Source organism: Haplochromis burtoni, unplaced genomic scaffold (assembly GCF_018398535.1).
Source record: "Haplochromis burtoni strain Fernald_Lab_line unplaced genomic scaffold, NCSU_Asbu1 Contig_138, whole genome shotgun sequence".
Taxonomy (NCBI): Eukaryota; Metazoa; Chordata; class Actinopteri; order Cichliformes; family Cichlidae; genus Haplochromis; species Haplochromis burtoni.
Genome location: NW_024582499.1, coordinates 743102 through 756242, shown reverse-complemented (window position 1 = coordinate 756242; position 13141 = coordinate 743102). Strand labels below are relative to the sequence as shown.

The 13141-nt window shown below is 39.1% G+C and overlaps 1 protein-coding gene across 2 annotated transcripts; it reads right to left on the bottom strand.

Moving 5' to 3' along the window:
* Window positions 1-1757: 1757 nt before the first annotated feature.
* On the bottom strand, window positions 1758-11821 carry LOC102307240 (NLR family CARD domain-containing protein 3). Of its 2 annotated transcripts, none has more exons than XM_005931133.2 (10): window positions 11404-11821; window positions 10573-10692; window positions 10215-10310; window positions 9322-9441; window positions 8556-8641; window positions 6659-8447; window positions 5976-6149; window positions 5181-5354; window positions 3561-3734; window positions 1758-3082 (listed from the first exon to the last, which is right to left on the bottom strand). In XM_005931133.2, exons 1-10 carry the CDS (start codon window positions 11505-11507, stop codon window positions 3073-3075), a joined length of 2847 nt encoding a protein of 948 aa, XP_005931195.1. In that variant the 5' UTR covers window positions 11508-11821; the 3' UTR covers window positions 1758-3072. The 2 variants fall into 2 exon arrangements, with proteins under 2 accessions (XP_005931195.1, XP_005931196.1); XM_005931134.2 differs by having other exon boundaries at window positions 6659-8444.
* Between the last annotated feature and the right edge of the window lie 1320 nt (window positions 11822-13141).

Sequence of the window (13141 nt, the reverse complement as noted above, 5' to 3'; positions counted from 1 at the left end):
GAAACTGTGTTTGTAAAGACTATTCCAGCATTCCTCCTACAAACAAGCAAAGCTCACTGGTAAAAAGAAATGTGTTCATTTGCATATTAAAAAATGCAATAATAACTTTATAACAATATTTTCAAAAAGCCTGGGTCTCTAAGGTGTTGGGCAACACCAACTTAACATGTTAGTATTTAGCATTGCTGCAGCTCTTCTTTCCTCCTGCAGCAGCTGGGTAATTTAATCACTTATCTGGATCTTTTCAACATGTGCTGTTGGTGTTTTTTTCCCACACAAATAATCTGACTTGCAGTGTGCTAAAGATCATCCAAGAAGTTATTTCCTCAATTTTACAAAAACATTGGCAGCATCAAATAATAATGTAGAGTCTTCAAGACAAATGGCGAAAGAAAAGGTTTCTGGATGTTTTCTGATAATCAGATGAATAAAACCCAAATTACAAGCTGTTAGGTTAAAAAATTGTCTTCACTCGTTCTCATTGCCATTAAATATTGAAAGTTTTACTATTTTTTTTGTATCTATTAAGACCAAGTCTTGCTCATTACTGAAAAAGAAAAACCCCTTTCACACTCTGTTTTCAAACGCCTTAAAAACAGCATTAATTAATTAATTTTTTTACTGGGTCTAATATGATATTCAGTGGTTGAAAACAGTTACGTCTGCACTGGCTCACAGATGCAGCGTGAACATTATTTATTTGGTACGATCACTGATTGGTTATATACAGAGATGGGTAGAGTAACGCGTTACTGTAATCTGATTACTTTTTTCAAGTAACGAGTAAAGTAAGGGATTACTATTGCAAAAACGGTAATTAAATTACCGTTACTTTCCCGGTAATTAAATTACCGTTACTTTCCCGTAGGAACGCTGCGTTACTGCGTTACTAAAACCGTGATTTTCTGCAAGAATGTCTCATGACAGTGACGTAAGCGAGTGAGACGTTAGTGACAACAGCTGTGTGCAGATCAACAATGGATCATATATCGAGTGCGGGAGAGAGTATGAGCGTGCAGCGTTTAAAGCGTGGAAGTACTGACCTTACTTTGAGTTTGATTCCATAAAAAGTGACAAAAACATGAGTGTCCGCTGTGCGTGGGAAGAAAACTTCTTTTTACAGCGAAAAAAACCCCTAAACTTCCAACAAGCACCGAGTAGCTACGACGTAATGGGAAACTCACAGAGAAACTCGCGGATTCTTCCACTGACCGCGGCACACCTGCACCAGGGTAAACCTCCGCCTACCGCAGTCCTGCTTTACAGGTGAAAATAGAGCAACAGGACCGCTGAGGCTTTGACTTTATTTATTTTCTGCTGTGTTTTACTTGCATCTATTTGAAAGACTGAGTGTAAACACAAAAAATATTTTATTTTATGTGCTGGAATGTGCAGAAAATAGGTTTAAATGTTAAACTAATTTATTCAAGTCAGAGAATGTTGCTTATAGTTTAATTTTTACTTGATGCATAAAGTTAAAAGATTAAAACTGATAAAACAAGTTAAAAAAAGAGACTTTTCCATTTGATTACATTTTGTATGATGGATTATGCAGAAAAAGTAGAATTGGGCTGAAAGATATATCGCTCTATCACCTATTCAGGTTGTAAATCGTGTTTTTAAAAAGTAACTAAGTAACTAAGTAATTAATTAGTTTTGAAAATAAGTAATCAGTAAAGTAACGGGATTACTTTTTTGGGGAAGTAATCAGTAATTAGTTACTGATTACTTTTTTCAAGTAACTTGACCAACACTGGTTATATAGGTGGGTAATGTTTTAACAAACGAAGAGAGATCAACAACGCAAACAGAACACAGACAGTAACAGATAAAAACCATTTTATTTATTTTCGCTGTCTTCAAGTTATTAACAAAGAAATGGAAGGAATCCAATCTGCCAAATTAAACATGTATTCAAGCTATCATGCAGCACTCTTTGAATTGACATGTTGACAAAATATCATAATAGATAAATGTTAGAATAAAAATTAGAGAGTTAATTTAACTTATAGGACCTAAAAGGTATTGATGCATTTTTCCTCTCACGACGGTTTGGAGGTAAAGGATGTGGAAAAGGGTCTGGTTTTATAACTTCCTGTGTGTGTTCTGGCTTGGCAGGATATGATGTAAGGGATAAGTGTTGATGCCAGTGAATAACGGACTTTAATGTGTCAGTAATGTCAGTATCAGCAACCTCAACCAAACAACAAAACAATAAAACAGTTTATACAATGAATGAAGTGAATTTGTGCTTCACTTAAGTAATATCACAGGGTGTTCATCTCATCACCATTAAAAAAACTTGCATTTCATTAGGTTTTTGTGGTATTTAAACTTGTGATTTAACGGCCTTTTATGTGGCAGAGATAAAGGAGACATTTATCTCTGCCACATAAAGACACCGTGTGCAGCACAAACGTTTTGAATCCACAGCAGAGCAGCAGACATGGCAAAGACTTGGAGGACCAGATGAACCTGGGGCTAACGTCTCAGTGCAGAGTAGAAGAAGATCACTGAAACCCTGAAACCTCACAGTGTCAGTTCTTGATCCAGCTCTCAGTAAAACAGCCGAGTTACAGTATCTACGCTACGGATGGGAATCGATAAGAATTTTGTGATTCTGATTCGATTTTCATTGGCTCCATTTTAAGAGTCACCATCGTCACTAAGCAGCAAGAAGAAATGACATTCATGCAAATTAATTGCATGCTGGAGTCAAACGTCTGTGCGTGTTTGAGGTATTTGCCCTCGTTGTTGTAGTCAGTGTTTAATATTACACAGAATACACAGAATGCTTTTCTTAAAAGTAATGCAGTATGTTACTTAATTAGCTCTGGGAGCAAGTAAAATAGCTGAAACACTCTGTCTCATAATCACCATTTAACTACAGCCCCATGCACCAGTGCAAATCCCTAATAAGGACACAGACAGGAGGACTAACAATTCCAAGAAACTGGAATACTGGGAACCGGTTTTCTACAGGAACCGACAACCTGCTGCTGCTCCAAGCTCAGTGGATCATCACAGCTCGTCCACTCGTCGTCCTGTTTGCTCTCATTGTTACACAGATTATCACTCCAACCTGCAGAGACAAGAAACAGGTGTATTAAATAAGTCACTTCAAAAGCTGTCACTCAGAGATGCAGCACATCTAGCCTGTTCACAGCTGCAGTGGAGGTGTGGCCTATCTTAGCCTATCTTAGCTTCTCTGAGCTTTCATGTCAACTTGTACACTCACTAACCTACACGTTTGAACATCGAGTCTGTTGTTCCACAGTGGAAGAGTCATAAATGATCCACGAACATCTTTTTAAAAAATGTATTTCCTGCTGCTCAGTTTAACACAAACATCTTTGTGACGGCTTTCTGTAATATCACCCGGCTAGTAAACATGGAAGCAGCCATGAAAGACATGGCTAAGTTAGCTATGAAATATAGAAATATAGATCTGAATGTTATCTCAGATGTGTACTGTATATTTGTATATTTGTTTGGAATTATTTCTATTGCAGTACAATACTGCTGAATGCAACACAGAGTGACTCCAGCTCTTTACTGACCTCAGGGTCTCCAGTCTATAGTCAGGACTTTCCTTAAGATCCAACAGCTGCTTCACATCTGGATCCCGTAGGTTGTTTTGGCTCAGATCGAGCTCCCTCAGATGGGAGTGGTTGGTCTTTAAAGCTGAGACCAAAAAAGTACAGCTGATCGCTGACACACTGCAGCCCCTCAATCTGAGAAATGAATGAAACATTTAAGTTTAGACAGATTTTAAAATTATAACCTGTTTAATAATCTGAAGCTAAAGACGGTATAGGATGTAAAAGGTTAGGAAACAGAGACTTCAAACACCTCAAACCAACAAGATATTTTATTCAGCAGAAAAACTCATAAAAAGTAGTTTAATATAACTGATAGATTCAATAAAGACACAATCAAACAAATCCTGTGCATCAGACAAGTCAAAAATGTATCCTTTCAGCCCAAGTTCATCAAGCCATAAAATGGAAATGTTAACAAAATGATGATCAATACTTATAAAACATTTTTATTTAAATAAACATGAAAATATATTTGATTGTCATCTGTCATTAATGATCCAAAAAATGAGTCCATCACAGTCCTCTTGTTCTTTTGTTTTCTTATTCTCCTTGTTTCCTTGTTTCCTTGCTCACTTTTTGTTTACATGTGTCAGGAGTGGTCCTCCTTTGTGCCCACTCTCCATGTGAACTACAGGTTAACATGATTGCTTTAAGGTTGAGGAAATCATCCAGTTGACACCAGTTCATTGCTCTTATCATCATAAAGTCTCACTTAGCAAGTTATCCCTGTGACTTTTTATTCCTCTTTTCACGATCTTTCCTTCGTGGAGACTCTTCCCAGCCTGCAGAGATCCCTGTCTGTAACTCAAGGAAATCAGCACTCCCTCCAGGTTTTAGCTGCTCCTCTCAAAAAAAAAATTGAGCGCATGTTTAAATCAAAAATGGGATTGATTACTTAAATAGTAAAGCTGAAAATCTTTACTGATATACATTATGTTGTTTGTTAAAAACAAAATCATCAAATCTTTGAAAGCTGGATTCAAAATCATACCAGAAACCAAAGTTACGATTATTCAAGCGTTTCTTACTTCGTCACAAAGTAGTTGTCTGTAACTGCTTCCATTTTTGAATCGATATAATTAGCTGCCTTTTGGCTGGGCTTCTCATTACAGGGCTGGACCTCATATAGGCACAAATTAAAAAGTTGTTCATCTGTTTCAGGTTGTTGTTAGCATAGCACTGCAGCCTGCAGCCAACCCACATAAAGTGGGGCGTACACTCTGAGGCTGACCTCAAAGAAAGTGAGTTTAATAATGTTGCTTCACAGTTTGTAACATTTTATAGACTAAACTAGTTAAATTAGAGCATATTTATAAAATAATTACATTATTTAATGACTTAGCCATCACCTTGGTTTTAATTCTAATATAACAAAATTTTCTGATTGTGCTTAATCTACGTTTTTTAGGTTTTCAGTGTGTTGCTCAACATTGTTGTGCAACATTGCATCCTGCAGTTATTAGACTGAAGCAATAAAGAAGAAAGCATTAGCATTAAATCCTCTGCAGACTGCCAGCCTACACATGAAACTTATAACTATATTTATATAACCACACAACCAAAACATTTTTGCCTGACCTGAGCACTTCCAATCTGCAGCCTGGACTCTCCAGATAACCACACATGTTCTTCACTCCTGAATCTTGCAGTGTGTTGGCACTCAGGTCCAAATCTCTCAGATAGACGGGGTTGGACTTAAGAGCTGAGACCAGAGAAGCACAGCTGGCCTTTGACAACCTACAACCCTTCAGTCTGAATATAGAATTTAAAAAAGGCAGATTCAGATTCAGTCATTTATAAAATACAGGAAATATAATGTATATTAGTTTTAAATTTGCACCTATACTATAAATGATGTACTAATATACAAATCATTGAAAATTACAGTTAATCCTGTGCTTTGTTCAACAAAGACATCATTTTTGTAGTTTTCCCTTTGTACACCACCGCAGTGGATCAAATAACCAATATGTGATTGAAGTGTGAACTTTCAGCTTTAATTCAGGGGGTTTAGGAATTACAGCTTTTTTATTAAATAGTCCCTCATTGTCAATATGATTCCTGCTGTCGACGGTGATCATAAGTTACAGAGTACTGAGAACTAAACTTTATTTTTCTGTGCTTTGACTGCAGTTCAACACAGAAACAATGTACAAGCACAAATACACCGACTTGCTCTGTGACTCAGACTTATGAATCCTCAAATTAGTTTAGCATCAATATTATGCTGTCAGCTGTATCCAATCATCTGATAATGGAGCCTCTTTATAACGGGGTTACTTCACAGCTCAACAAAAGAAATGTCTTAACACTTCAAACTACAATGCTCAATTTGAAGAGAGGAAAAAAGCAAGTATTACTCAGTAAACTGACCTCAGAGTCTCCAGTCTGCAATTTGGATTCTTTAGTCCGACAGAGAGCAGCTTCACTTCGGAATCCTGCAGCTTGTTAAAGCTCAGGTTCAGCTCTGTCAGATGGGAGGGGTTGGACTTCAGAGCTGAGGCCACAACTTCACAGTGAGCTTCTGAGAGCTCACAGCTAGAAAGTCTGTAAAAAAAGAAGCACATTTTACAAAACATAGTGTTATGAAGTGTCTTGATGCATGCTCAATTGTCCAAGTAAGGAAATCCCAGAAAGAACAGAACAGAATCAACCTTTTGGGATATTGTTATGAAAGTAGACATTTATTTCGTTTTTCGTCATCTAATCTTTAGATTTTCTAATAAGTTTTATTGAGTCAACAGAAGCTGGCAAGAACTAGCAACACAAGGCAACAGCATTTGTTTGCACTGATTGCACCTAACAGAACCTAAAATATGTTAGCAGGAGTTTTAAGTTTAAGTTTAAAACCATTTTCTAATGAAAATGTGGAAGTTTACTGTCCATTCTGACCAAAATGTGAAGAGTTTCCTCACAGAAACTCCAAATCATCTTTCTGTTGAATTCTCAATCACAGCAAAATTGTATCTGAAATCTTATCTGATCTTAATTTTGCCCTTTGGCTCGAAACTGCTAACCTGAACCAAGTTTATAATGTTAGTCACGGGCAGACTTACTGAGCCTTTCTGCAATTTCTCACAGCTGGGATGAGTCTCTGTTTGCCCTCCAGTGTGGTGTTATATTCACCCAGGTCCAGTTCATTCAGAACCTCTTCTGACATTTGGAGAATGTAGGCCAGAGCTGAGCAGTGGATAACAGAAAGTCTCTGTGATCTCTTTCCTGACTTCTGGAACTCTTGGACCTCCTGATGTACTGAGAGGTCATTCATCTCCATCAGACAGTGGAAAATGTTGAGACTTCTGTCAGGGGATATTTTTTGGGTGTTTATCTCCTTCAAGTTGCTGATGGCTTTCTGGATGCTATCTGGATTACTCTCTGTCCGACCTAGCAGGTCTCTTAAAAGTCTCCGGTTGGACGTCAGACAAAGGCCATGAAGAAAGCGGACAAAAAGGTCCAGGTGACCATTTTTACTTTTGAGAGATTTCTCCATAACTTTGCTCAGAAAGTCATCTAAAAATAGCACATGGGCAGTTTTATTTCCAAAATTCCTAGACGTCCTAGAAAACTTAGGGATTAGGAAATCCTCCAGGATCTTGCTCTGTCTACTGGTGAAACAGTGGAACATGTAAACGGCAGCCAGAAACTCCTGAATGCTCAGATGAACAAAGCAGTAGACTGGTTTCTGGAAGATCACACACTCTTTTTTGAAAATCTCTGTACAAAGTCCCGAGTACACCGAGGCCTCTGTGACATCCAGACCACACTGCTCCAGGTCTTCTTGGTAGAACATGATGTTTCCTTTGTCCAGATGTTCAAATGCCAGCCTCCCAAGCTTCCGAAGAGCTTCAGGAGTAGAAGCCTTATGGTACTTCTGAATCTTCCTCTTGGTCTGATCCAGCAGGAAGTGTGAGTACATGTCAGTCATGGTCTTGGGCAGCTCTTCTCTCTGCCCTCCAGTCAACATGTGCTCCAGAACTGTAGCAGTGATCCAGCAGAAGACTGGGATTCCACACATGATGTGGAGGCTCCTAGATGACTTGATGTGGAAAATAATTTTGCTGGACAGCTCTTCATTACTGAATCTCTTCTTAAAGTACTCCTCTTTCTGAGCATCAGTGAAACCTCGCACTTCAGTGACACGGTCAACACATGTAGGGGGGATCTGATTGGCTGCTGCTGGTCGGGAAGTTATCCAGATGAGAGCCGTAGGAAGCAGTCTGCCTTCAATGAGGTTTGTCAGCAGATTCGTGACCGTTGACTTCTGTGCGACATCAGACATGACGCCCCTCTTAGTGAAATCCAGTAAAAGTCTGCTTTCATCCAGACCATCAAATATAAACAAAAGTTTACAGACAGCCAGCTTCTCTGCTGTGACCTTCTGTAATGTTGGATGGAAAACCTGGAGCAGCTCCAGGAGACTATACTGCCCATCTCTGATCAGGTTCAGCTCCCTGAATGAAAGCATAATCACCACACTGATGTCTTGGTTTTCCAAACCTTCTGCCCAGTCCAGAGTGAACTTCTGCACTGAGAAGGTTTTTCCAACGCCAGCAACACCGTAGGTCAGAACCACTCTGATCACTTTGTCAGATAAGCCTTTAAATATGTCATGACACTTAATTGGAATTTCATGGAGGGTCTTCATCTTGGAACCTGTCTCCAGCTGCCTCACTTCATGTTGAGTATTAACGTCTTCACTCTGTCCCTCTGTGATGTAAAGGTTTATGTAGATTCTGTTCAGGGGAGTTCTTCTTCCTGTTTCTTCAGATCCTTCAGTTACAGTTTCACATCTCTTCCTTAGACTGAACTTATGTTCATCTAAAAGCTCCTGCAGACCAGCAACTGCTAGAAGACAAAAAAGAAAGACAGAAATAAAATTAATGAAACTTTAATATTGGTATAGCATATCATCATCTGGAATCTTCCCCTATATCTTATAAAGCATAATCTTACTTTGCACAGTGTTGCTCTGACCACCTATATGTTGTCCAAACTTGGCTGTTTCTCCACAGTGGGAAACAGGATCCTTTGTCTTCTCTCTGTGCATACAAAAGAAAATGTATATTGACCAGTACACATACAATACAATACAACTTTATTTATATAGCACATTTAAAACCAAAGGTACACAAAAGTGCTTCACAACAAGGTTAAAACATAAGATAAAAGACTATAAAAGAGAACAAAGGTGCAGACAGAATAAGAAGTAAAACATTATAGCATGGTTTAGAAGATAAAATTACAGGGTATTCATTAATATAAGGTGGGGGTATTTATTCAGTGGGAGATTAGTAGGAAGTTAAGTAACACAAGGGTAAAATATAGGGGGAAGTGCACTAACTAACTGAAAACGCTCAGTCAAACAGGTACGTTACATACATTAAAATAATAGTCTAATGCAAACAAATAATTATAGAAAAATATATATTCTTTGGTGTGTAAACGCTAGGGTTGGGCGATATGTGAAAAAATATGTAAAAAGTTTCCAACCGGCAATCGTCAGTCCAACAATCCCTGATGGGCGATATAGGCGCACATGCACAGACTTTATGATCAGTGGGGCAATCATGCACGGACTAATTTGCAAGTTTACAACACATATTTGGAAAACTACAAATTACTTTACCATGGAAGAAGATATTAAATTAAAAAAAAGAAAGAAAGAAAAAAGAAAAACCGCCTCACTCTGGAGACCGGCCAGTTCAGAATACTTTCTTACTTTGTGTCCAAGGGTCCAGGTTCATTATTAAACGATATAGGGTCAATTTTGGAAGAGTCACTCCTCATAGACAGACACTCTGATCCTGGAGACGCTGGGCTGCATCTGGGCTGCTGACCCCTGGGAACACAAACATATAATATTTAGCACATTGTTCATCTGCATCTTAATGTTGTTGGAAATAAGTCACTTATTATGAGTACAGGACTCAGGTTCTGGAGGTTTTCGGTAAAAGCAGAAACATTCACTGTCCCAGGGTCTCAGTTTGGATTTTATTACTCAGGAACATATTCTACCTTCTATAGGTACATACTGTCATGGTCGCTGGATCTTGGACACAGGTTTGAATTTTGTGATGTTGGGGGTTTTATAGTTCTGTAGCTTTGGTTATGTTTAGGTTATGATGTCAGATTTAGTTTGTGCTTTATTCCTTGCTTCTCTGTTTATTCCTGCCTCCTTCGTCTTTCTGTGCTTTACTTGGTCTTCTTTTGTGCTTGGCATCAGGTTAATCTTGTCTCGCTGTTCAGTTGTGGCTCTCTTCCTGTTTTATTTTGGTGACTGTTCTTCTCTGTATCCTGTGTCTAATTTCCTTCCAGGTAATTATGATAGTTTACTGCTGCTGCGTTCCCACCTGTTGCCTTTTCCTTCATCATCCTGCGTGTCTCTGTATCCCCTCATATTTTGTTGTGTTCTCCATCATGAGTGTGGCCTATTTCATAATGTGTTTTTAAAATATCTGACACTTACAAACACAAGAAGTCCTTCATGTTTTCATGTTACAGCTTTTCTGTTCAAATAGGTTTCTGATTTTGAAAATCACTGAAGCTTTTCTGTGTTAGTGTCATCCTAACAAACCATCTTCGTGTCATTCTAGAGGAGAAATAGTCTCTTACTTTGTGTTTGAGATTTCAGGTTCATTACTGAAGTGCATAGGCTCGTCTTTGGAAACGTTAGACAGAGAGTCGAATCCTGAAGTCTCTGTTCCTTTTCTGAAACACAGACATATAATATTTAGCACATTGTTAATTTGTATCTTCATGTTGTTAGAAATAAGTCACTTATTATGAGTACAGGACTCAGGTTCTGGAGGTTTTCAGTAAAAGCAGAAACATTCACTGTCACAGGGTCTCAGTTTGGATTTTATTTATATCACTACCACAATAAGCTGATCTTACAGATATGGAAGCATGTTTGTTCTGCCTGCTAAGGGAATTTTCTTCAGCTCATTTTACAGCAGAAACATTTTCTTACTTTGTGTTTGAAGGTCCAGGTTCATTACTGAAGAATGGAGGATCATCTTTGGAGATGTTACTGTTCACTGACAGACACTCTGATCCTACAGACGCTGTTCTGCGCCTGGGCTGCTGACCTCTGGGAACACAAACATATAATATGTAACACATCGTTCATGTTGACGGGATCTGTCTTGGTCCCAGGGTCACTGACCCAGGGTTTGGGGTTTTGGGGATGTTTCTTGTCTTCGGCATCTCCTGTGGAAGTCAGTCTCCATGTTTATTTACCTCTCCGTCTCACCAGCTGTGTCCCTTTCCAAAGATCCACATCCTAAATGGTAGTTCTAAACTGGTGAGAATGTAAGCAAATGTAGCTGTATAAGCAGCTAATAAAAGAACTAATTAGTGCAGTTGCTAGTTTGCACTGAACTCTTCTTGTTTCCTTTTTCCAATGTCTTTTTGTAGTTTTTTACTTGATGATAAGGATGGAAGTTTTAAAAAGTGTATTATAAAATATGCGTTTTTCCAACAAGAGTCAGTTTGTCTGTGGCCCACAAGCTTGGTGAACAGTTTATATTGTCCATCTATTACTCAGGCAGTCTTCCCTACACATATTTATCTCTATGAGTACTGCATGCATAAAAATGTAAGAACTCCTTCATGAGTTTCATTTTGCATTATTTCTGTGCAAACAGGTTTTTAATCTTAAACATCCGCAGTGAAATTTTGCTCCAGATGTTCCACATCAAAGGTTTAGAGGGAACACTTCATTAAAATAGATCGCACACATTATTTCTTCATAACAAATAAATCATCTTCACTTCACTTTACAATAGAAACGGTCTCTTACTTTGTGTCTGCAGGTCCAGGTTCACTGTCATTTATGGAAAGGTCTCTCTTCATAGGAAAACAGAGAGATTGTACACTGTCCTCCTCTTCCTCCAAAACATTCATTTTCAGCCAGGCTCACCGGTAACTCAGAAATGCTGAGCATTAGCACAGAATACAAACCACTCTCATGACTGACAAAACAGGAAGTACAACACACACAGAGAGACTCCAGCAGTGAACTGAGTTGTCAGTCCACTTCCTGAATTAGCACATCATTGTTTTTTCTTCTAGTCCACAGAGACAGCTGACTGAAAGCAGACGAAACATAATGTCGGGCTTAAAGCTCACATTCATTTCTTCCTCCTGCTCCGTAGTTTGCAGTGACCTAGATCAATGGAGAAGAGATGCTCCTCCCTTCTCCAGTTACAGGAAATCACATGACGTCATCCTGGGTGTGTGTGTGTGTGAGAGAGAGAGAGAGAGAGAGAGAGAGAGAGAGAGAGAGACATACAAGAATACATAAATATATCATATAATTAGGCTTCTAGATTTATGATTCAAGAACTTTCAGAGCATTAAATCACATCGATCACATTCTCAAAACACACACATACATGGACAATGAAGGTTTATATATAATCTGAGGCCCCCTAATGGTAGACTTCTGGTTTTACCACCAAAATGAATACTTTCATTTCTAACTGGTAAGTCGAGTGGCATAGTGAGTAAGCGAGCAGGTAGCAACTTGATTCTAATCATGTAGAAGTCAATAGTTAAACATTAATGTAGCTCCATCAGTGTGTGTCAGGGAGACCTTTGGTCCAGCTTGGTTGTACGTCTCGTTTCTTACTATCAAAGACAACAGGCCTAAATTTAACAGCCACTTAAACATTGCTATCAGAGTAATCTAAACTGGGTTAACCCTTAAAAGTCTTTACACTTTGGGTTGGTTGTAAATTTTATGAAAAGAAGCTAGCATGGAAGAAATATGATACCACTATGTCACATTTTTTAGAAGGTTTTGGGAAACCTGATTAAAAAGGATTTATAAAAGTCTAGCTCTTGCACATGACATATTTTTTTGTTTAGGTTCAATGCTTTTAGTAAATTCAACATGGATTCAAAAATCACTCAGATGTGCTTTATAATAGTAATAATAGTAATAACTTAGTTTAGCACCTTTTAAAAGACCCAAGAATGCTTTACAGAGGAGCAGAAGGTTTTGGTGAAGATGTGAGTTTGAGAAGTTTTTTGAAGGATTCCAGTGACGGAGCGTTGTGAAGCTGATATGGAAGAGTTGCAGAGGGTGGTGGCCTCCAGCCTGACGACTCTGTTCCCAAAGGTATGGAGGCTGGTGCGCGGGACAGAAAGCAGGCCCGTGGCTGAGGACCGTAGCATCCAAGACTGTGTGTATGGTTGCAGCAGATCAGAGAGATACTGAGGGATCAGGGTATTGAGGGGTTTGTAAGAGGATCTTGTAAGTAATGTATGACTTGACAAGAGGACATTTATGAGGGTGGAGATGATATGTTCTCACAGCTGCCCTTCCCTGGGATGTGGGTACTTGCTGGTTACGGGGCTTGTGGCTGGATGTTCTGGCGCAGGCATGTAGCTCATCTTTGTCGCCAGGGGTGGGAGGGCTCTGCCGGGTACTGGGCGGTACTTGTGGGCCTGGAGCCCTGGGACCCTGTACTGGGCTTGCACCAGGGAGGTCAGCCGCCCCTCACCTCTGGGACTCTCGCCCTGTGGCCATGGGC

Coding starts and splice junctions, on each gene's coding strand:
- LOC102307240 (XM_005931133.2), bottom strand. CDS start 11,507: ATGAATGTTTTGGAGGAAGAGGAGGACAGTGTACAATCTCTCTGTTTT. Junction 10,693..11,403: donor CCTGGACCTGCAGACACAAA/GTAAGAGACCGT, acceptor TTGTGTTCCCAG/AGGTCAGCAGCCCAGGCGCA. Junction 8,448..8,555: donor TCAGAGCAACACTGTGCAAA/GTAAGATTATGC, acceptor TTTGTCTTCTAG/CAGTTGCTGGTCTGCAGGAG.